The sequence below is a fragment of the Sturnira hondurensis genome, unplaced genomic scaffold, assembly GCF_014824575.4.
Source record: "Sturnira hondurensis isolate 20B ecotype Veracruz unplaced genomic scaffold, ASM1482457v3 Scaffold0013559, whole genome shotgun sequence".
In the NCBI taxonomy this organism is placed as follows: domain Eukaryota; kingdom Metazoa; phylum Chordata; class Mammalia; order Chiroptera; family Phyllostomidae; genus Sturnira; species Sturnira hondurensis.
The window spans coordinates 2,039,265-2,064,032 of NW_028086190.1; the positions used below are offsets into that span (position 1 = coordinate 2,039,265).

Sequence of the window (24,768 nt, forward strand, 5' to 3'; positions counted from 1 at the left end):
CTGTACAAGCTTCTAATTATAGAATGAATAAGTTGGGGATGTAATGTATAACATGGTGACTATAGTTAACAATATTGTATTGTATATTTGAAAGTTGCTAAGAGTAGATTTTAAAAGTTCTCATCACAAACACACACACAAAGTATAGCATGTGAGGTGATGGATTCCTTAACTAACCTTGTTGTGATACTGCTTTTTCAATACATACATGCATAAGATCTCTACGTTGTACAGCTTAAACTTATACAACATCATATGTTTATTGTATCTCAATAATGCTGGCAACAAAAATGTTGGGACTCTGATTTCAAAGTCATTCACTGTGCTATGTTACAGTGAGAAACTACAAAAGAGCTTATAGTAATTTATAAGCTCCAGTGTTTATAGGAAGGATATTACATACCTATAAACAAAGTAAGGCATTGTTATTTTGTGAAATAAGATAATATAGTGGGAAGGATCCCTAGATATCACCTATCTCCTTTTTCTTAGAGGCACTGAAGCCTATGAGAGTCAAGTGTATTTATTGCTTAAGAGCATACACCAAATAGAGATGTATAGCATAGAATGTAGAGGCGGACATGCCTAGTTTGAGGCCCAGTTCTACGAGTTACCATTTTGTGACCATAGGGCTGAGGAAGGAAGACCTTATGGAGATGAAGAGCTGAGTCATATAGAGTGAGCAGAGTTTGCCAGATGGCATAGGGGTTCAGAGCAGGTCTTCCCCAAATGCACCGCTTTGGCACGTGAATTATTTTGAGCAGATGGCAGACTCATGAGAAGCTTTTACCTCTCCCTTAAAGAATTTAAATTAGGGGCCTTGCTCTTAAGTGTTGTCACTGGAAATAACTTTTTACGACCTATTTATAGGGCAGGGCAAACTTCTAATCTGTAAACATCTGTTCCTCTCATCATCCTGCAATGACCCTTTGAAACCCCCAAGGCACCTTAGCTCATTTGTAGCTCAGACTGCTATATAAACCTCATTTTAACTTTCCATCCCTGAATCTCTCATGTGTGTGGGGTCTCTTTCCTGCTCATGTATGTGGGGTTCCCATTCATATGTATGCAATTAAATTTGGTCATTTTCTCTCGTTAATGTGTTTCATGTCTATTTAATTAGTAGACCAGCTAAAAGAACATGGAGGGTAGAGGTAAGTTTCTTCCACACCCCCCCAGTGGGCAGGCATTCCAGACAGAGGAAATGAGGGTGTGTCCAAAGAGAGAGCTATGAGAGGGACAGAGCCCTCCATGGAGGAGTGGATGCGGGTGCATGTAGCTGGAGCACATAGTGCCTATGGGGGAGGGAAGTAAAGATAGGGGTGCTGGAGAAAGGAGGAGTCGCTCTGCCTCTGGGAGAGACAACTTCACTGCCAGATTTTTTTTCTTGCTATTTTACTATTACTTGGTATCAATAATATACCCAAAGAGGTGAGACTGATGTGGCTCAACACATTGGGTGTCATTCTGCAAAGCAGAAGTTTGCGGATTTGATTCCCAGTTAGGTTTCATGCCTGGACTATGGGCCAGATCCCCAGTTGCGGGTGTGTGAGAGGCAACCAATCAATGTTTCTCTCGAGTACTGATTTTTCTCTCCCTCTGTTTCTCCCTCCCTTACTGTCTCTCTAAATATAAGTAAATAAAAATCTTTAAATATATGCACCCAAAGAAGGTTGGGTTGCTACAAACTCTAGGGAATCTGTCTTTGTCAGCAGGGTCTCCTATACTTTGCAGTCTAAGAAGGAAGACCAGGCAGGGCCTAGGGTCTTGCTGGTACCCTGGAGCCCCTTCTACTTTCTCTGTGAGCTGTGTTCTCTGCAGCCCAATGTCCAGCAAGGCTGTCTTGGGCAAAAAAGCTCTAGGTATGGTTAGAAGATACTAATAATAGCTATCATTTCTGTGTATCTGGCATTATTCTAACTGTTGAATGTACTGACTTATTTAATCCCCACAAAAACCTTATGCAGTAAGCACCACCATATTTTTCTTTTCAAAAGTTTTTTTAAGGAAGTATAGCATATATATAAAAAAAACTATATGTAAGTGTACAGTTTAATAAAATTTCACACATATAACTAGCACTCAGAACAAGAGAAAGAAAATTACCAGCACCTAAAAGGCCCCTGGAGGCCCTGTATAGTCACTAGTCTTCCCCACTCCCCAAAGCAGGAGTCTCCTAACCTCCTGCCCATGGACTGTACTGATCTGGGCTTGTTGGGAACTGAACTGCACAGCAGGAGGTGAGCTTGAATGTAATGCCCTTGAATTATCCCAAAGCCATCCGCCCCACCTGGGCCCATGGAAAAACTGTCTTCTGCAAAAACCGCCCCTGATGCCAAGAGGGTTGGGGACTGCCGTCCCAAAGCAACTACTATTTTTACTTCTGAGGGCAGAGATTAGTTTGCTTGTCTCACATAATATTATTTGTATACAGCTTCTTCACATACATTTCTTTGCATGTAGTTATAGCTCTGTTTATTCTTATTGCTATGTAATATCCTCAATCTTTTATTTTGAAATATTTTTATTTTAAGCCCCAGAAAAGTTGAAAAACTAGTACAATGAACACCCAAATACCCTTTACTGAGAACATGAAGGAATACTATTACTGTATTTTGCCGTGTATAATGCGCACTTTTTGCCCACATTTTTTAGGGAAAAATAAGGATGCGCACTATACATGGGTGGAAATTCTGTATCTATGTGTTTTAAATTCTTTTATTTATTTGCTTCTGTGTTAAAAGTGTAACTCTAGAAAGCAATATCGATATCTGAATGCAAAATAATACCCTGGAATATGATACTTGGTTTTGTTTCTAAATATAAATAAATAAGTAATTGAATTAAAAAATATAAGACTTTTTTTCCTGAAAGTTTGGGCCAAAACTGTGGGTGCACATTATACACAGTGAAATACAGTACACATTTCTATTTTATAGATGAGGGAACTAAGGCAAATAGAATTAGGTAACCAGCCCTGGTCATGTCTCTGGAATCTAGTCAACCTAGTTCCTGCTAAGTCAGTCATAAAACTGCAGATAAGTTCTGTGACTTTTCTGAGGCCGTTTCTTCATTGTTAAGATGGAGTGATAACCCCATTTCATTGAGTTTCCAGGCTGTTGTGAGGCTCAGATCTGAGGAGCATGCGAAAATGCTTTGTGAAGAGTAAAAAGTGGTAGTACCCCAAAGAGGTACTGTTAAGAATGTGGGTTCACCTGGGCTTCACCCCTGTAGATCCTGATTCAGTACAGCTGGGATAGAAAGCAGAATGTTTAATAAATGCGTAAAGGACCCTTGGCAAAGTGAAAGCAGGTGGGATTGAGGGTAGGAGGTGGGAGGGCAAGAGTGGGGGAGGGAAAATGGAGACAACTGGACTTGAACAATAAAAAAACAAAACAACAACAACAAGCATGCTAGGTGATTCTGATGGACTAGTTCCCCAACCAAACTATGGAAAAGCACTTCTGTAAAACAATGGTTCTCTAAAGAGTGTCAAAACAACCTGGAGGATTTAGGTATCATTCTTGCCACTAGCTCTACCTTCTCACAGACTCAGGAAGACGAGAGTCCCATGTGCCAAATTTGGTGTTTCATCCTCTGTGAGATTAGAGAATCTCTCAATATTAGTTCCTGGAGTCCTCTTCTTAATAGATGTAAGTAATAGAAAAACAAAAGGAAGTTGCATATTTTTAAAGAGGACAAATGAGTCACAGGTTTGTTTTTTTAAAAGGGGAAGATGGAGGCATTTGTAGGCGAAAGGGCAAGACTTCTATTGCAAAATAAGAGGTCAGATTAGTGAAAAGTAAAAAAAAAAAACAAAACCCAAAACCATCATGACTCAAAAATTTGCACATTCCTGTGTCATAGAGCAGAAGTTAATTAATGATAGACACACCAAATACCTGCTTAGAGCACCAACAAAGCCAGAACGCCAAACACAGAAGAAAAAAAAGTAATAATTTCATTGTTTAAAGCATTGAGGCTGTCAACGTGGTGGTGGTGTTGGGGGGAGAACATTTCTGGGCTTCCTAACATTTATAGTTTAGCATTGTATTTTATCTTGAATTACATGGGGGTGGGGGGCCGGTGGAGAAATGCCATAACTGTTTTTCCCTGCTGAGGGCTTGTAGATTGTAGATGTATTCAGTCTTGTATAAGGGACACATTTTTAATGATTCAGTTTGGAGCTTTAAATATGATAAAGAGTATCCAGGTGCATGCAACATTAGTTAAGTAACTGAGGAGAATGCCTTTGAGGGCTTTTCACAATGACACACAAAACGGGTGTTCCGCCTGGGCGCTTCTCCTAGCTCTGCGTTCTGGAGGCGGAGGACCCGGCGACCAGGGAGACACCTGGGAGGCCGAGGCCCGTGGCTCTGTCATCTGGAGATTCTCCCGCCACTCATTCCGGGAGAAGTCCACGGAACACCTACTCGGCTCTGGGCGGTTGCTCATCCTGTTTGCTGAAATAATCAGGTCGAAGCTGAGAATTCTACACAAGAAAAACAAAAACAAAAACAAAAAACCAGATGTTGGTTTGTTTCTTTAAAAATAAACTAATGCGTAGCCCACGACTTAAAAACAGCATAGGCAGCTGTCAGCCCGAAGTGTATCGCTGAGAAAAAAAGGGGGTACCGACACAAGGTATGAATACCTTGGGGTCCCTTTCAAATATCTCCGATTCAACTTTAAAATAGGAATATGTATGAAGAGTAGACTTCAAAGTCAAAAGAGCAGTGAAACAAATCTCTATAGGTCCGCCATCGGGTTAGAATTTTACAAAACTTTACAAGTTATTTGATAAAAATAAGTCTAGAAGCATTGTTTCCACTTTTAAAAACAGTTCTATTTTGAGCGATTCCACGCCGCCCTCTGCAGAAACCCGAGAGCCCGCCCGGGCACCGGCCTCATTTTTGCCACCAGCTTCCCAGGATCCCAAACTCAGGCAGAGACCCCAAGTCAGGCGGAACAAGCCTCACCCACACCACGGGTCGCGCCAGGGGGAAAGTGTCAAGGGCAACTTTCGGCCCGGCGCGCTGGGCGTTCCGAGGCCCTGGCCACCGTCACGTGCTGTGAGGGGCGGGGCGGGCCGGAGTATATACCCGGGTCCGCAGGCCCTGCTCCTTGGACGCCGTAGGTGTTGCTGGAGCCGGGCTTGCGGGACTCGCTGGATCTTCGCCTCTGGGCTGCCGTCGGTCGGTGAGTTGGCGCCCTCTCTGTGCCCAGCGAGCTGGCCTGGGTCCCCCGCAGAACTCTGGACGCTATGGCATGTGGCGGAGGCCGGTGGGGTGTGCCCCTCTCCGTGTCCTGCTGGGAAGGGGCGGCCCTGGGCCTGGGCCTCGACACTTGCTTTTGGGGGTTGAGTCTTCTTTTCTTCTGTAAGCTGCTCCAGCGCCGTTGTAGCTTCTTGGCTTGGCTTGGTTGCGGGGGTAACATTTTTCATTTGTTCCCAAAGAACGAGATTTACAAGCAAATGCGTTAGAATATCGTTTCAACGCGGAATTTTATGGGGTACGCAGTGACAGGAGAGCAGTAGAAGCTAGCGCCTGACCCGTTCTTTCTCATTTCTTGTAGAAGTGGGACTCGTGGTGGCCAGACAGTGAAATGCCTGGCGCAGTAGTACCGCCCCGCGGCCTGTGCTGGTTCTTGCTAACTTCCCAGCTCTGTTGCTAAGCAGTGAGGCAATTTTGTATTGGTGTGGGTCGCTGGGAACACGAAATTTATATTTAAAGCCGCCCTGAAATGTTTCTCAATTCCTGGGAGCACCTCCTTCCTCCTCTCCTTAATCACCATCAAACTAGTTTCTTTGACCAGGAAGAAATAAGCCCGTCCCCGCCCCTTCCCCCGGTACGTGCTCCCACTCTAATCCTGACTGTTCAAGATGTCTTCTGCTTGAAATCTCTCTTTAGTTTTAACACTGATTTTAACTGGGTTAGCATTTTTGTGAACAGATGTTCCCCTTCAAAAGGTATTTCTAGTATCCTGGTGAAGAAACAAGACAAAAGTATCAGCAACTCTGTTTTCTCTTGGGAGTTTACACAGGAGCTCTGAAACTTTGCCTGAGGTGTTGTGTTCACCCTGGGGGGAGGTCTCAGAGCTCGAGGGTGGGAAAAAGTGCAGAAGACTGCACTTACATCATCTTGAATTTTAATCTACTTGAAATTAGCATTTGCTCAGGTTGGGGAATTAATCTGGAATCTTATTCTGGTGGAATAAGACTTCCACTGGAAGTCTTACGAAATAAATTTCTCTCCCACAGCTTTCTGTCTCCAGGAAGAAAAATGGTATCTGCTGCAGTTGATCCACAGCCGGTATGAATTTTAAATAGCTGTTTCCTGATTCCTTTCTCTCCCCAAGTGTTTTGAGAAGTTAATTCCCTTTCCTTCATGGTTGCAGAGTGTGGTGACTAGGGTCGCCAACCTACCCTTGGTGAGCTCCACATATGACCTCGTCTCCTCGGCTTATGTCACCACAAAGGATCAATATCCTTACTTGAAGTCTGTGTGTGAGATCGCAGAGAAGGGTGTGAAGACCATCACATCGGTGGCTGTGATGAGCGCTCTGCCCATCATCCAGAAGTTAGAACCACAAAGTGAGTTCTGATTCCCTGTCAAGATTTAATTCAAGGGACCTGTGAGGAGTGAGCCTGGAACTGGTTTGAATATGGTGAATGCCAGACTAGTGCCCTGAGCACATAGTGGCAGCGTCAGGGACTCTGCAGCCTTTCCTGAGGCACGTACCGCCTTTGTGCAGAAACAGCTGGGTGACCCTCGTTGTTATGGAAGGCCTGCTTCCTAGCAATGGTAGATAGTCATGACAACTTCTTAAAAATCCTCCACGGATACTTCTATGTTGGCAGCTGAGATCACAAGGAAAGGCAGTGTATAAACTGAAATTGACTTCTTTGGGGCCAGTGTACGTGAACTGCCTTAAAAATAAATGATAACATCTTATTGGGATAGAGTTGACACACCAGACAAGTCACAAACTTAATGTGTACAAGTCACTCATTTTTAAAAGTATATTCAGAGCTGTGCAGGCATCGCCACAATCAATTTTATTAATTCATTATTTTATAAGATGACAGTCTTTTTTTTTTGTAAGATTTTATTTATTTTGAGACAGGGAAAGGGAGGGAGAGAGTTAGAGAAGCATCAATGTGTGGTTGCCTCCTACATGGCCCCCACTGGGGACCTGGCCTGCAACCCAGGTATGTGCCCCAACTGGGGATCGAACTGGCGACCCTTTGGTTCGCAGCCTGCGCTGAATCCATTGAGCTACACCAGCCAGGGTGCCACAGTCAATTTTAAAACAGTATTATCACCCTAAAAAGGAACATAATACCAGTTTCTGTTTGGATGATGAGAAAGTTCTGGGAATGACATGGGTGACAGTTGCTCAATGTATGAATACTTCATTCCTTTTTACTGTGGAATAATATTCCATTGTGTGGTTAGATCAAGTTTTACTTATTTACTCATCAGTTGATTGACATTTGGGTGCTTTATGGTGATAAGAATTATGAGTGATAGTGTGAACATTTGTGTATAAATTTTTGTGTGGACACATGTTCCAAGTTCTTGGGTGTTTACTAGGAGTGGAATTGCTGGGTCATATAATTCCTGTTTCAGCTTTTGAGGAATTACTAGACTGTTTTCCAAAGTGGCTTATCATTTTACATTCCCACTAGCAATGTATCAAGGTTTTCTATCTGAGCCCTTTTGAATGAAGGCTTTAAATCAGTCCCCCAAATGGTTAAGTCATGGGCTTTCTGGAGTAAAAGGAACCTTTAGAAACCAGTTTTTCAGCTCTGCTACTTCCCAGATGAATTTAGGACTAGTGCTTGGCTTGGTCATCATTAGGGGGAAGCTTGGACTAAAATCTAAGCCTTGTTAGGGAGATCCAGGGTGATGTTAGCATTACCATTTCCTGTTGCGACATATTGAATTAAGTTTTGGTAGGAGTTGAACTAGCATGGAAATGATAATTTTGAGAGTTCTCAGATACCTTATTCCGTGAACGAGGGTTCAGGTTAAGCCTGGCTTCTCTTCCCATTAAGTTTAGGAGCCAATGAATGAGGAAGAAGCTTCTTAGCCAGCTTCCTACCTGGCTTGTCACTCCTCCTGCCTGCTGCACACACCCCCATCTCCTTATTTCCTTGTCAGAAGAAAGTTGCCAGCAACCTGCTGCACCTCTTCCTGTCTGAGCTAGAGAAACTAGGCAGCACAGTGTGATAAATGAAGGTCAGCGTTCTTGCTGCTTTTTATAACTAAATAGTTAAGGTATGATAATATGTATTCATCCTATACCTACGATGTTAACATTTTCTCCATTTGTGATTCTTCTAGTTGCTATTGCCAATACCTATGCCTGTATGGGACTGGACAGGATTGAGGAGAAACTGCCTATTCTGAATCAGCCAACAAATCAGGTGATTTTGGGACAAGAAGGCTGAGGTTTGCCATCTCATGTTCTGTCTCTTTAGCCTAGCTGGTTCTCATGTGGTGTTTGGTACATGCAGAGATGGTATATAGAACCTTTTTCACTTGGTGTCAGAGAGCACATCCAGTAAGATGAAGGAATAGACACATCTGTCTGCAACATCTTGATAGATTTTATATGTTTACCTCATTTGCTACTCCAACCCTTGAATGGTGGCAGGTATAGCAAATATACCCGATGAGGCTCATCAGTTCTTGGTGACTTGCCCAAGACATAAAGATAGAGAGTGAAAGGGACTGATTCCTTCTTTAACTCTTAAACTATGCTGCCTCAGTTAAGATTTTCATGTATTTGTGCCTTTGTTTCTCTCCAGCAAAGTGACCTATTTTTCTACTTATAGGTTGTTGCCAACGCCAAAGGTGCTGTGACTGGGGCGAAGGATGCTGTGACGACAACTGTGACAGGGGCCAAGGATTCTGTGGCCAGCACGATCACTGGGGTGATGGACAAGACCAAGGGAGCAGTGACTGGCAGTGTGGAGAAGACCAAGTCCGTGGTCAATGACAGCATTAACACAGTCATGGGGAGTCGGATGATGCAGCTGGTGAGCAGTGGGGTAGAAAATGCGCTCACCACATCAGAGCTGCTGGTAGACCAGTACCTCCCTCTCACTGAGGAAGAACTAGGTAAGTGGATTTTTGTCTTGAAATAATATTGTGTGTTTTAAGTCAGTCTTTTAAATTATATACCAAAAAATTCACCTTTTTCATAATAAATCCAGTTTAGCCATCATCTCAATTGAGTTTGGGAACATTTCCATCACCCTAAAAGATCCTTCATGCCTGAATATCCATTATCTCCCTCAGATAACCACTAACCTTTCTGTCTTCATTGATTTCCATTTTTAAAAAAAATATATTTTATTGATTATGCTATTACAGTTGTCTCATTTCCCTCCTTTATTCCCCTCTACTCTGCACACCCCCTCCCACCCACATTCCCCCCCTTCAGTTCATGTCCATGTGTCTTAAGTTCTTTAGCTTCTACATTTCCCATACTATTCTTACCCTCCCCGTGCCTATTTTCTCCCCACCATCTATACTACTTATTCTCTGTACTTTTCCCCACTCTCCTCCTCCCACTTCCCTGTTGCTTCCCCTCCATGTGATCTCCATTTCTGTGGTTCTGTTCCTGTTCTATTGTTTGCTTAGTTTGTTTCTGTTTTTGTTTTAAGTGTGGTTGTTATTGTGAGTTTGCTGAGTTATTGTGAGTAATCGTGAGTTTGCTGTCATTTTATTGTACATGTTTTTCATCTTTTTCTTAGATAAGTCTCTTTAACATTTCATGTAATAATGGCTTGTTGATGATGAACTCCCTTAACTCGACCTTATCTGAGAAGCACTTTATCTGCCCTTCCATTCTAAATGAAAGCTTTGCTAGATAGAGCAATCTTGGATGTAGGTCCTTGCCTTTCATGACTTGGAATACTTCTTTCCACAGCCCCTTCTTGCCTGTAAGGTCTCTTTTGAGAAATCCGATGACAGCCTGATGGGAACTCCTTTGTAGGTGACTGTCCCCTTATCTCTTGCTGCTTGTAGGATTCTCTCCTTCATTTTAATCTTGGCTAATGTAATTATGATGTGCCTTGGTGTGTTCCTTCTTGGGTCCAACTTCTTTGGAACTGTCTAAGTTTCCTGGACTTCCTGAAAGTCTATTTCCTTTGCCAAATTGGGGAAGTTCTTTATTATTTGTTCAAATAAGTTTTTAGTTTTTTGCTCTTCCTCTTCTGGTACCCCTACGATTCAGATGTTGGAACATTTAAAGATGTCCTGGAAGTTCCTAAGCCTCTCCTCCTTTTTCTGAATTCTTGTTTTTTCCTCCTTTTCTGTTTGGTTGTTTCTTTCTTCATTTTGGTCCACTCCATTGATTTGAGTCCTAGTTTCCTTCCTATCACTATTGGTCCCCTGTGCATTTTCCTTCATTTCACTTAGCATAGCCTTCATTTTTTTTCATCTAATTTGTGACCAAAATCAAAGAATTCTGTGAGCATCCTGATCACCATTGTTTTGAACTGTGCATCTGATAAGTTGGCCATCTGTTCATTGCTTAGTTGTATTTGCTGTGGAGCTTTGATCTCTTCTTCCATTTGGGCCATTTTTTTTTGTCTTGACACGTTTGTTACATATGAGGGGCAGAGCCTTAGGTGTTCAGCAGGGTGGGGCAACCCAGTTGCTGGGTTGTGACACTGTATGTGGAGGTGGGGTCTGGGAGGGAACAGTGGTGCTTGCTCTGCTCTCTGTCAATTCTCAGTCCCCTCCACCACTTCCCCCAGCACCTTTCTGGTGCTGATTTCCATGTGGGTGGGCTTGTGTACATTCTAGGACTCTGTGGGTCTCTCCAGTGAACTCTTCTGTGAGGCTGAGAGTCTCCCTGCGCCTCAACCCCCACAGGCATTTTCATCGGTGTTTTGAGGCTTTATTTTCCCGCGCTGGGACCCTGGGTTGCCTAGTCTGTCTTGCTCCCTGATTTCGCCTGGTGTATCTACACGCGATAGAGATGTAGGACCACATGGTCAGCCGACGTGTGCACAGTGCCTTGCTTCACAGTTGCCGCCTCGCTGGGTCTGCCCATTGCCCGCCCCCCCCCCCCGCCTCCCCACCAATGCCTGGGGTCTACCAGCTGCCACCTGTGCACCCAGGGTCCGCCTGTTGCTGTCTTGTGTGCTCCAGGTGCCACTGCTTTTTGAGCTATGACCCCTCTCTGTCTGGCTTCCCGACTCGGCCCCACTTACCAATCTAGATGAATATGTTTATTTTATGTCCTTGGTTGTCTGACTTCCATACAGTTCAATTTTCTGTCAGTTCTGGTGGTTATTTTGTTTCTAAATTGTTGTCCTTATTTTGGTTGTGCGAGGAGGCACAGTGTGTCTACCTACACCTCCATCTTGGTCGTAAGTCTGATTTCCTTTCTTAAAGCAATCTTAAGTTTCACATTGAATTGTACATAGTAAGTATTGAAATTTTAGGAGAAATTAGCCTAGAGAAATATTTTCTACAAATACATAGTCTTTAATGGGGTGCTTGCAGAATCATCAAACATTTAGTGGCTACTATATGCCAGGTGCTTTGTTGTTGCCCAAGAAGCTTGCTCTAGTGGGAGGAGATGTGTGTAGACAAACCTATCAGATGCAATTATAAGTGCTGGGTAGTCAAGCCCAGCAGTAGACATGAGCTGTCTTGGGAAAATAAGTGTATAATTATTAGGTGGGTTAATAGAATCAACAAAATCAAGATCCAGGTTAGAGTCCAGGCCTTGTTACTTACAGCTTTGACCCCTTACGGTTTTCATTCCTTTTTTCTAACTTCAGCAAAAGAAGCAAAAAAAGTTGAAGGATTTGATACTGTTGAGAAGCCAAGTTATTATATTAGGCTGGGATCTCTGTCTACCAAGCTCCGCTCACGTGCCTACCAGCAGGCTCTCAGCAGGGTGAAAGAAACTAAGCAAAAAAGCCAAGAGACCATTTCTCAGCTCCATTCCACTGTTAAACTGGTGAGTAGAAGTTCATTTAAAGATATCTGAAGTGAGTTCATTTATCTCAAGGGATGAAAATGAATGTAATCACGAGATTCAGGAATTTTTAACTTATGAACAACCCAATGGGAAAATGGGTGAAGTGTATACAGACAACTCACAGAAAAGGAAGTATAAATAGCTGAAATATATGAAGTGTTGTTAATCTTATCCTGAGGGGTCAAATTACAGTGACCCCTCTCTTCCTAGCACACTGGCAAAGTGTGATGCTGTGGGCAATAGTATAGAGAAAGAGGTATACTTGTGGACTTCTGGAGGATTTAAGGGATGGTTCTAGGGAAATTATAAACACACCTATGCCCTGGCACTTACTTTCAGAAATTTTTCCCACAGGTATGTATGTTTGTTTAGAGTTGCAAAAGACTGTAAACAATGCATGCCAACTAATAGGCAATTAATTAAATTGTTACATCACAAAAGACTATTGTGTGGCTGTTAAAGATTGCCAAGTTACAGAAGAGTATGTACTGTACTGCCATTCTTGGAAGGAGAAATGGGCAGCTGCCACAGGGAAGAGGAAATTTTAATTCCTTTCTCCTTTGTATTTTTTTCTTATATTTTACGCTGGAGGTAAACTGGGGATAAATTTGGAGACAGTGGTTTATAGAGAAATAGAGGCAGCAAAGAACTATGATTACTTAATAATAAATAACAGCGATGGCAGGGATTGCTGTCCTTCAACTCCTATGAATACTCTTGGTTTTTATGTCGTGTGATTTTCACCATAGATCTGAGAACAGGCTGACATGATTGTCTGACCAGCTCCTTTGTGTTATTTCAATGCACTCTAGATTGAATTTGCCAGGGAGAATGTGCATAGTGCCAACCAGAGAATTCAGAATGCTCAGGAGAAGCTCTATCTGTCCTGGGTGGAGTGGAAGAGAAGCGTTGGCTACGATGATACTGATGAGTCCCACTGCGCTGAGGTAAGACGAATGGGATGCAGTCACGCAGGGCAGTCCCTGAAGAGGTTCTACCAGACTTTTATTTCAGTGTTCCCTTTCGAATAGAAAAGCAAAGTTATGTGACAGAAAAGCCAAATGGTGCAGTAACTTTGATAACCTGCAGATATGCATATTGCCCCTAAGGTATACAGCTAAATGAGAAACATGGGCCTTGCCCTCAGTGCAGAATTAACAGCGGATACAGGCATTTTTACTGTTGTGGTGTCTTTTGACAGCGTAAAACAGGGGCTCTGAGACTGTATAGGAAAAGTACCTTAGTCTTGGATTGAGGGTGGGTGAGTCAGGTGAATTCCTGGAAGAGGTGTGTTAAGCTGGGACTGAATGGGAGAATAAACTAGGTGAAAGGGCACTAAGGGGATGAATGTTCCAGATAGAAGAAATAGCATGTTGTAGTCCTCAAAAGTGGTTCTTTAGGTTCCAGAAGCTAGTATGTATATCTCTGAAATGTGAATAAAAATACTGCTGTTACCCTCAGGATTGTGATGAGAATTTTAAAAAATTGAAGAATCCACACATGTGGTGAACACATAACTAGCATACTGTAATTGAACTAATTCATGCACAGCGTTGTTGGATTCACTGCTAATTTTAAATTTGTTTTATTTTTAGCACATTGAGTCACGTACTCTTGCTATTGCCCGAAACCTGACTCAGCAGCTGCAGACCACGTGCTCCACTCTTCTGTCCAACATCCAAGGGTTACCACAAAATATCCAAGATCAGGCCAGTCACTTGGGGGTGATGGCTGGAGACATCTACTCAGTGTTCCGCAACGCCTCATCCTTTAAAGAAGTGTCTGATGGCTTCCTCACTTCTAGCAAGGGACAGCTGCAGAAAATGAAAGAGTCTTTAGATGATGTGATGGATTATCTTGTTAACAACACACCCCTCAACTGGCTGGTAGGTCCCTTTTATCCTCAGATAACAGAGTCTCAGAAAACTCAGGACCGAGGTGCACGGAAGGGCACAACCAGCCGGAAGGCCTCGAAACATGAGCGCAAAACACATTAATCTTGACCCTGTCAACCAGTGCATGGTGCCGCCAGCCAGATGACACTTTCTGTTATTATAAAATTAACCCACTAGACAACTGAAGTGGGGAAACAGCTAGCTAGAAAAAGGTCCCTTCATTAGAGTCATTTCAACTGGATTAAGATCTTTCAAGTTTCTGGCATTAGTAGATGAGCTCTTTTGGAAAAGAATGACAGACTGGTCAGAGCCTAGTCAGAGGTCACAGAAACTTCCATTGCGTTTATGGTCTCATCCTGTTGCCACTGTCGCTGTCTGTTTGCATTAAATAAAAACACCTTCAGGTGGGCTTTGTATGATGTGGATCTGCTCCAGTTTGGTCTGAGCAGGCCTCATCACCCACTGGTTTGTCACATGCTGCTGCTTATACAACTTTGGGCTTTTTGTTTTTGTTCTGTTTTGTTTTCTTACAGGAGTGCCCCCTGTGAGTTCAATAAAATTCACTACGGAATAGATCTGTTTTATGCTATATGTTCCATGTGCTTTGTGTGTTGCTTTCTTTGAGCTGCTTGGCCTGCATGACAGGGTTGTTAATAGACACATAAATTCCAGTGGCCTATTAGAGGGAATTTGGCACTACAATAGCATTGGAAGACTAATGTCAACAATGGAATATGTGATGACAGATTTTAAACAAGCTGATGTGCGTATTAGAATTTTATTGGGTGACAGTTGCTTTCATTTGTCCATTTAATGGACCCCTTGAGAAGGTTTTTAAGCCAGTAGAAGGGCCTCCTCGTGACTGACTGCCTTGCCGAAAAGGAACCAAAGCTGAAAGTAGGCAAGTGAGTGACTGTTTGCATGAGTCTCACATACAGGCAGTGGGGATTTCTTGCCAATGGGCCATTTAAACTGTGACCCCTGGAGTGAGATTGTTTAACATCCAGTTTCAGCTGGACTAACTGTTGCCACTAACTTTCCAAGAAAGTCACTAACAGTTGTTGGTAAGAAAGGCTCAGGGTGTCCAACCTTTTGGCGTCTCTGGGACACACATTAAATACATTGTGGCATGTAATCACCAAAAATCTTATGTTAAGTAAATTTATGATTTTGTGTTGATTCACATTCATAGCCATCCTGGGCCGCATGTGGCCCATGGGCTACAGGTTGGACACCCCTTAGAAGTCACGTGAGAGTAATCAGAAGGAAAAAGACTTTGGACCTCTGTAAGAAAGGGCTCATCTTGCCTCCTGCCTAGGGTGTCCAGACTTCTAGTCCCTTCACTGTTGATCAACTACTTAGGAAATACAAATCTTATAAAAAAGCTGCAGGATGCCAAACTGTTTCCAAAAAAGTCATAGAATTTGTGAGCTAGAACTACATGCCCCTGCCTGTCCTTACTATAAGGTTAGCAAGGCTGCCCTTCAACAGAACCAAAGTCGAAATCAGACTTGTGTCCTCTTTCTATCCTGGTTCACCTCTTCCCATGAAAACAAGGAAACAGTACAAAACTTCACATGCACTGGTGTGAATGAGTCTGTCAAAACTGAGTTACAAAGCTAAATGTGTTTCCCCTTGAGGTAATGCCAGGAATTAGTAAACAGGTGAGTTGAATTGAAGGCTAGGGTCTCAGATTCTTGAAGCTAAGGAGCTTCTGGTTTCTGGGAAGATGGGACTGTCATGATTTATGGGCTTAAGGAATAGGCCCTATCCATTCACTTGCCTGCCTCCTCCCAGTGACTGTCATTTTCTGGAGCCTCTAAATTTTTTAAAAAACATTTATCATCACGGCTATTTGTGGAATTATTTTCTTAAAGATTTTATTTATTTTTAGAGAGGGGGAAGGGAGGGAGAAAGGGGGGTATGTGAAATATCAATGTGTGGTTGCCTGTCCTGTGCCCCCTACTGGGGACCTGGCCTGCAACCCAGGCATGTGCCCTGACTGGGAATCAAACCGGCAACTATTTGGTTTGCAGGCCTGCACTTAATCCACTGAGCTACACCAGCCAGGGCCTCTGAATTTTTAGTTTCAATCGAACATGACCTTGCCCCTCTTTGCCTCAAAACTCTGAGACTTGCATTTTGTGGTTTAGTCTAATTGGTTGGAAAATTCATGTGCTATAGTTTCTTATCTGAACATAATCTTTTGCATTTTCCCATCATATGAGTTACAGTGCCAACTGAATTGCTTGTGAAAAGGAGACATTTCAAAACTGTTCTTTATGAACAAGACAATATGAAGGAGACCTCTTAGCTTCTAGAAGAATACCACTAGCCCTTGCTTTTTGCCATGAGCTATGCACACTTGTGGTTTTGGCTTTGTGTCTTAAGTCTGACTGTGCCTCAGCATATTTCATTCCATTGTCGACATGTCTCAAAATTTCTGGTGTTCTTGCATCTTAACCTTTATTGTATAAACTGGCAGTTTTAGTTTAACAGACCTTTTCTCATGGAGAACAATTCTTTTTGAGGGGAAAAAAGCTAGGCCTACCACAGTAACTATGGCAGATTTTTAAAGATTTAACAGCATGAAGCCTGTCATGGTGTGCCTGAATGTTCAAGGATATGTTTTCTTTTGCATGTAATAATAATAAGGACTTAATGGTTTATTCTGGATGAAAAAAAAGGAACATTTATATCTTAGCCTCAGTTTTTCATCTGTCATAAAATTAGCGATGCCTCAACAGATGGAAGTGAAGTGCCTGAGGATGGGCCCTCTTTTTCGGTTTTTGCATGAGTGACAAGGGCACGTCTATGGGACAATGACATGTAATTAATTTGCTACTTCAGGTGTGAGCGAATACTCTTAAGATCATGATTAGTAAAATATTTTCACTTAGTTAAGGCATTATAGGTATCAGAAAACTAAAAACATTAAAAGGGAAAAAACTAAAATTTGGTTTGCCTGAGATACCTATTTTAGAGTATCATTTAACTCATGGAGGTGGTAGTGAGGGGAGGTATTTGTGTGTATATCTGTCAGGTGTGGAGGGATGGAAAGGAGAGCCTCTTGCCAGCCTCATGGACTTGGACTGGGGCCTCATGGACTTGGACTGGGTCAGCTGGGCCTTGTCCTGATCCAGTTTCAGGACTGACCACTGAGGCTTGCATGGGTGTCAGTCATGTGAAATGTCCCTGCTGTGTAAGCCAAAGTATTTATAGCTTGTGCCAAGTATTTATAGCTTGTATCTTTTTTTAGGTTTTATTATTTATTTAGAGAGGGAGAGATATTGAGACATTGATGTGTGAGAGATATATCGATTGGTTGTCTCTTGCATGCCCCCAACTGGGGACCTGGCCAGCAAACTCAGGCATGTGCCCTGACTGGGAATCAAACCGGTGATCTTTTGGTTCACAGGCCAGCACTCAACCCACTGAGCCCACCAGCCGGGGCAATAGCTTGTATCTGAAAGGACGATACCTTCATGCTTAGGTGTCCACACCCCCAACTGTTATCCTACAGTATTTCCACAGTAACCATTTAGTAAGGAAAAGATACCGAATCATCCCACTCTTGAGTATCTTAAGTTTCGAGTCTGACCTGTAGCAGACCACTTCATCTGAATGATGGAGACCCTGGAAAAGTAATAGCATCAAACTGTTCAAAGAGAATAAGTGTCTTCAGGCTTACGGTCAGCATAAGCCAAAGACATGTTTTATGGTGTCTTCCCTGTTCTCCTTGCTTATCTTTTGAGAATCTGATGCCACTGTCCCATGTGTTAAAAGTTACTGATTCCTGGAAGAAGTGGTGTCAGCTAGACCTCACTGGGATAGGTCCAGGTCATATTTCTGGGGCTGGTCAGGAATGAAGCCTTCTCGATCACCGTCCAGCTGAGGTGAGCTCAGCTGAGAGGCAAAGGCAGGGTACTCAGGTGGAAAAGGCTGAAAAGGAAAATCATACCTTCAGTTGGTGCTGAGGTGGCGAGAAGCAGGCATCTTACTGAGTTTGTGAAATAGCTGAATAATACAATACATAAGATTGTCAGTAAGATGAGTAAGTGCAATGATAGGAAAGCAGTATGAAAGGCAGATGTTTGGAAGAGGTGGGACAGAGTTGCTTGGGATTTTTTCATGCTTAATTTGCTTAAATGGAGCTTACAGATTAGAGGGAAATGGATTATAATGTAATGAAAAGCTTTGAATCTCACAGGGGAGACTAGTTTTGATGTAGAATGGACTTTTTAACTTACCTGTCTTGGTTCTGTTTTTATGAAAGTGCTATTTAAGAGAGCCATATAACAGATACTAAAACCATGTCATAATATGTGCCTTTTGAGCTAACATTGACAAAATCTATTAATAACTGGTACACTTATTGGTTAGAGGCAATGTGAATATGTAGGTAGTTACATTGTTATATGTACTGCATTAAAAATGATTTGATTCAATACCTGAGTTCCTAATAGTACAAGGAAAGAACTCTGCCCTGCTGAGAATGTGAACAACAGAAACTGTCCTCAAGAGACTTATTAAAGTCATAGGGGGCAGCTTGTTGATGAATGTTCAGGGAATATACTGGCATTATTTATCCATCATCTTTAATGGCCCCGAATTGCTAATTTTTAAATTTTCTAACTTTATTACAAAATTAACCTGCAAAACATGACATCTCAACATAAGTCTGTATAGAGCAACAAATTGAATTTTAAGTTTTATTGACCAAAGTGAAAGAAAACACTAACTTGAGTTATATTTCTTCTTAAGAAAGTAGTAAAGAATATCACTGACATTTTACAAAAGTGATGAACAGATTAAACGGTACTTCTGTGTAAGTATCAGTGATGAAAAATGGTTACCATTTAAATTGTTTTGATTTCTCTTGAGTATATACTTAGGAGTGGAATTGCTCGTGGGTTATACGGTCACTCTGTGTTTATCTGAGGAACTGCCAGACTGTTTTCAAAGTGGCTGCAGCATTTACATCCCCACCACCAGGGTTCTGATTTCTTTGTATCTTCACCAACACTTGTTGTTTAACTTTTTGATTCTAGCTAACCATTTAAATTATAAATGAATAAGTGTTGAAGCTGAATAGTGTGAATCAAGCACTTTTTCATTGTCTACTCTATATAGGTTAGAGTAAGGGAAAACTCGGCTAAGGAGGTAGCTAATGTATCTATCAGATTGACTCCCTTATAAAGTGGCCCAAGTAAGCTCTCAGCATGAATAAAACCACACCATCTTCCTCTGCCCTGTCTGTCTGTCTATGCCAGGAATTAACTGGGAAGACTGATAAAATGCAGATTCCTGGGTTCTACCACCTGAGAATCTGGTTAGTAGGTTTGGAGGTAGTACCAGGCACCTGCACTTTTAAAAAGCAATACCTCCCTCTCCACCCTACCGCCCCCGCAAATCATCCTAGTGATTCTACTGCAGGTGATCCACTACCCACACTTTGAGAAGCAAAGGAAATAGGAAACAAATTATATTAACTTGAAACAAAAATAAGGATAGGTTACCTGTAGTCCCTTCTCTCCAAACAAGATTCTCAGTGTAGGCTCCATAAATGTCTTATTTTAAGAACTACTAGTGATGTATCTGCTTCAGGAATCAAGTACAAAGGAATTAACATTGACTAGTTGAATGTTGTACAATGGGTACTAAGAATCACTTCAATTTTGTTGTGATAAGTGACAACCAGTTCCATAGGCTCAGAGTTCTAATGACTTCCACTGCTTCTTAGTTTAGGACAAAACATTGGACAAGAGGGTCTTTCCACTATAGGGCATGGGGTGTGCCCAATTCAAGCTGTATCAAATTGTCCAGGTAAAGGAGAAAGAGAGTAAAGCAGAACCAAGATGCTACAGACCCTGTAACTTGCAGGCACATAATCAAGCTGAATACACAACCTATTTGGGATGGGAAGAGATTTCTGTTAAACTCTCAGTAGGGTTGGTCCTACATATTTGGTGTTAGAGCTAATCATTATCTCTTTTATTATCCTTTAATGGCCCTCCATCTAGGAATTACTTTTCTATAAACAAACTAAAATTTCACATTCTCTTTTCATTATTTCCTCAGTAATGATTCTCTACTTCAGAATAAATCAGTTGTCCTGATTCTGTGTCATGTTTACCAGCATTGCATGCACACTTACCTTTACTAGTGAATTAAATTCCCACAGATAATGTTTTTATTTCTGTAGCAGCCTCTCCTATCCAGGACCCCAGGCCACCACTAGCTTTCCTTTATGCAAATTAGAAAATGGTGCCTTCTCCTCAACATGTGTAGTGCCACCTTCTGGAAAGTTGTGACAAATATGCGAATCAATGATGTCTGTGAAAGGTGCATACTGTGGTTGTTTGGTGAGCGGCCTGCAAATGTACACAGGGTCCAGGGAACCCTAGAGTGGTCACTGGGTTTTCTTGAAAAGACTGTACTGCTGCTTTCTCATCCTTTTCAGGGAAGGACTATGGTTAACTCTTGAGTTTCAAAGTAAGCATCAGATCCTGAGTTTGACCTCCATCGCTGACAGGCATTCACTGCTCTTAGAGACTTCCATACTCCTTTGATAATGTTCAGGATAATGAAAAAGATTTATTTTATAAATCTGTGAAATTAATTCTGCCACATTTCTAAAAGCCTCGTGAAGGTTGTCAGGTATAACCACTACATTTTAAACTCCCCATTGGAAACTTGATAGACTGTGACTACCTCCTAGCTTCCCAGTCCTCCCCCAGTTCCTTCACAGCCCTGATTCATATGGTCCTCCTAAATCACCTCAGGGACTAGAGCTACATTTTTTTTGGGGGGGGGGAGTGGTGATGGGAACTTTTCTCCTAGAATTTGGAGTGTGAAATTTCCAACCTTTGCAACGGACTCTATTTTAGGCCTATAGGTGACTTCCAAGGTTTTTCTGTGTGGTGCTATTTAAAGGACTAATGAGAAAAGCTACTGTTTGTTCAGCACCTTTTATAAGCGAGGTTCATACTACCTTTATTCTTCATCTGTAACTCAATTTACTGTTTTCCTCACTTGACAGGTGAGGAAAGAAGTAGAAAAGAGATTCACAGCAGGATGGGGATTTAGCACAGTGTCATATTGATGTCAAAATGTGTGTTTTATCTGTTCTAGCATTCTAGGCCTTTGCTAGAAGAAAGCTGTAGCTTGTTTGCTTGTTTGGGGCCTAGAAAACCCCTCCACCTATATCTTCTTGTATTGTAGCTTCCTGTTTCATTTTTACATTTGTTAAAAACAAATAAAGTGATATTGGATGTTAAAGTATATACTAACTAGAAATAGTTCAGGATAGAAAGCTAAGCACAGTAAGCTTTTAATCTAAAAAGTATAAAATTTCAATTGTTGATTTGTCTGGCTGGTGCTCTGAGTCCATTTGTATAAATATTGCTGGTTTTTGTAGATGTCAGGTTGTATAGTATCTTTGCACAGTGAATATTTATGAGTAGCTTGAGAATGCAGTTTGATCTCCCTAAACTGAAATCCCATTTGATCTCCTCAGGAACAAATGGTAGAAGTTTGTGCCTCAAACCAGGAAGTTCTCTGAGCATCTGGTTCTGGGGGAAAAGTGCAGTGAAGGCCACAAACAGTTGGGTGAGGGGGCCCAATGACTAAAGCAAGATTTTTCTTGTTTGTTATTTTAAACTATATTTTAAGAAATTGTGGTGAAATACGCATAGTATCAAATTTACCATTTGAGCCATTTTTAAGTGTACAATTCAGTGACATTAAATACATTCACAATGTTGCACAACCATCACCACTGTCCACTTCCACTCCCAGAACTTTATCCTCATCCCAACCAATAAACTGTATACCCATCAAACAATAACTTCTTATTTTCCCCTACCCTTCTGTTTTTTGATGGATTTTTCTTTTTTTTAGTTTCTTTTGTCTCTGTTAAGTGATCAAGTAATTTTTTTCCTTAGCTATCAAGGCTCCACCCTTTAGTAATTTATCATACTTTACTAATTTTCTGTTTCTAATCTGCTTTTGGCTAAGAAACATTACTTGGCTTGTCAAAATTGTATGTAAAGTAAGAATTAATAGAACTTCTTATTCCCAAAAGCCTTTCCAATGAAGAGAAGAGCTATGACTTTAATGGATATTTAACTAGTAAAAGACCATTTGCTTCCCAGACCCTTCCTAGACACATTTTCTAGACACTTCCCAAAGGGTTTACATTATTGAAAGTCAGGCTTATGAAAAAGTAGAACACTGTTTTTTTAAAAATAACTATTCTAGGAAAGAGAGGAAGGAGGGAGAGAAGAAAAAAGTAGGAAAAGATTGAATTCATTCTAATCAGAAGTTCTGTTATTTCATTCATTCAGCCCAATAACTATTATGCATTGTTGTTTTTAAGAGAATGATAGATTGATAGAAAAATAACCAGAAATGCCTTACATCTTATATTTTTAAAAAAACTTTCATTTAATAAGTCCACCACTAGTCAGACTAGTACCTTTAAAGAGAAGTTTCCTTAGTGCTTTTATGGTATGAGTGAATTTGGAGAATAAAGGTATAAAACACCTTGTCAGAAGGCACAGCTATAGACAAAGTAAGGTTAACCCCCATGCAGCAAGTAATGTCTCCATGAGCTCACCTGAATCTTCCAGCTTACTTTATTAGTGTTTGTTTTAATATCTGAGATTCTTCTTTTACAGGTATTTGACTTCACTATCATAGACTTGACCTCTGAGACTGATGAAATTCCAGATATTATAGCTTTGGAAGAAGAGGATGAATCAGATCATTCACATGCTAATAGCCCTGAGTCTACTCAGGGTGAAATGTTGAAAAACTAACAAGGAAACACCTCTTTGGCTGAATACAAAATTTGTGTCACATTAAATTTCATATTTACTCGTATATTATTCCTGTGGCTTTGGGGATGAGTCTATTTTTAATACACTATTTCAAAATTTAATTTAGCCTATAATAAAAATTGGTCTATATAATCTTGAATCATTGTGCATGTGTTTGTACTAATAGAGTGAACGTGTGTGTGTTGTTTTGCCCCCCAGGATTCATTTCTGTTTCTTCTGGTAACAGAACCTTCGTGTCTTTTTGGGGGAAGGATGTCTCAGTGGGTATGCTGGTCAAGGTTCTTTTGCTTTCCTCTAGCCTAGGGGTGGCAGTATGACTAAAAAGAGATGAACTGGAAGGAAGCATACCATGATGGGTAAAGGCTTTGACTCTGGGGTCTAATCTTGGCTCTGCCACTTACTACCTGTGTGACCATAAAGAAATTACTTAGCCCTGGCTGGTGTAGCTCAGTGGATTGAGCACGGGCCTGCGAACCACATGATCGCGGTTCGATTCCCAGTCAGGGCACATGCCTGGGCTGAAGGCCAGTTCCCGGCAGGGGACACACCAGAGGCAGCCATACATTGATATTTCTCTCCCTCTCTCCTTCCCTTCCCCTCTAAAGATAAATAAATGAAATCTTTAAAAAAAAAAGAAATTACTTAATTTCTGTGTACCTGAATTTTCTCATCTATAAAATGGGGATAATAGTAGGTTTATCATGAAGAATCAGTGAATTAACACTTGTAAAAACCTTAGAGCAGGGACTTCCTCCAAGATGGAGGCATAGGTGGAAACACTGTGCCTTCTCCCACAACCAAGTTTGAATACAACAAAGGTTTGGAGAACAAAGACACAGCCAAAGAACAGAAAATTGAATTATACGGAAGTCTGACGACAATGAACCTCTCAACCGGGATGGTAAGAGGGGTGGAGCCAGCAGCGGAGCAGGGTCGGGCAGGAAAGATCCACAGACCTAGGCGCACAAGTAGCCCGCACCCAGTCAAGGTGTGGGGCAGACTGACCGTGGTTGCACATTCGCGCACAGTGAGACAGACCGCGCAGGCTCCAGGGGACAAACCCAGTGGTGAATGGTTGACGGCGGTGGCACACTCACGTGCAGTGGGACAAAACGCGCAGGCCCAGGTGACGGTGGCAGCTGCTGCACCTGTGGGGGCCATGACGGGAGACGGCAGATGGGACGCCATTGCTCCTCTTTGACCCCGCCCCCACATACAGCATCACAACCCAGTGACTTAGTTGCCCTGCTCTGGTGAACACCTAGGGCTCCGATCCTGCTACGTAACAGGCACGAACAGCCCAAAAGATGGCGCAAGAAGAACTCAAAGTCCCAGAGCCAATAACTCTAAGCAACCAAGAGATTGCCAGCCTCTCAGAAGCACAGTTCAAGACACTGTTTATCAGGATGCTCACAGAACTGGTTGATTATAGTCAAATTAGAGGAACATGAAGGCTAAACTAATTGAAATGAAGGGAGATGTCCAGGAAACCAATAGTGATGGAAAGGAAACTGGGACTCAAATCAATGGAATGGACCAGAAGGACGAACAAAACATCCAACCAGAAAGGAATGAAGAAATGAGAATTCAAAAAAATGAGGAGAGGCTTAGGAACCTCCAGGACATCTTTAAACGTTCCAACATCCGGATCATAGGGGTACCAGAAGGGGGAAAGAAACAGCCACGAGTGGAAAACATATTTGAACAAATAATAAAGGAGAACTTCCCCAGTCTGGCAAAGGAAATAGACTTCCAGGAAATCCAGGAAGCTCAGAGAGTGCCAAAGAAGTTGGACCCAAGAAGGAACACACCAAGGCACATCATAATTACATTAGCCAAGACCAAAATGAAGGAGAGAATCCTAGAAGCAGCAAGGGATAAGGGGACAGTCACCTACAAAGGAGTACCCATCAGACTGTCAGCGGATTTCTCAAAAGAGACCTTACAGGCAAGAAGGGGCTGGAAAGAAGTATTCCAAGTCATGAAATCCAAAGACCTACAGCCAAGATTGCTTTATC

General features: G+C 41.9%; 1 protein-coding gene across 3 annotated transcripts; it reads left to right on the plus strand.

The window, feature by feature from the left end:
• Positions 1-5,105: 5,105 nt before the first annotated feature.
• PLIN2 (perilipin 2) lies at positions 5,106-22,879 on the plus strand. 3 transcript variants are annotated; one of them, XM_037061912.1, is made up of 9 exons: positions 5,106-5,199; positions 6,260-6,311; positions 6,397-6,592; positions 8,349-8,431; positions 8,843-9,128; positions 11,810-11,991; positions 12,825-12,959; positions 13,608-13,898; positions 22,589-22,798. In XM_037061912.1, exons 2-9 carry the CDS (start codon positions 6,282-6,284, stop codon positions 22,727-22,729), a joined length of 1,344 nt encoding a protein of 447 aa, XP_036917807.1. In that variant the 5' UTR covers positions 5,106-5,199; positions 6,260-6,281; the 3' UTR covers positions 22,730-22,798. The 3 variants fall into 3 exon arrangements, with proteins under 3 accessions (XP_036917807.1, XP_036917806.1, XP_036917809.1); XM_037061911.1 differs by lacking the exon at positions 5,106-5,199 and having other exon boundaries at positions 22,589-22,879; XM_037061914.1 differs by lacking the exons at positions 5,106-5,199; positions 22,589-22,798 and having other exon boundaries at positions 13,608-14,482.
• The last annotated feature ends 1,889 nt before the right edge of the window (positions 22,880-24,768 follow it).

What these genes read in the sequence shown, in the direction of transcription:
- PLIN2 (XM_037061912.1), top strand. Translation starts at nt 6,282, where the DNA reads ATGGTATCTGCTGCAGTTGATCCACAGCCG. An exon ending in CTGCAGTTGATCCACAGCCG is followed by an intron (nt 6,312 to 6,396) that starts GTATGAATTTTA and finishes TCATGGTTGCAG; the next exon opens with AGTGTGGTGACTAGGGTCGC. An exon ending in TCCATTCCACTGTTAAACTG is followed by an intron (nt 11,992 to 12,824) that starts GTGAGTAGAAGT and finishes AATGCACTCTAG; the next exon opens with ATTGAATTTGCCAGGGAGAA.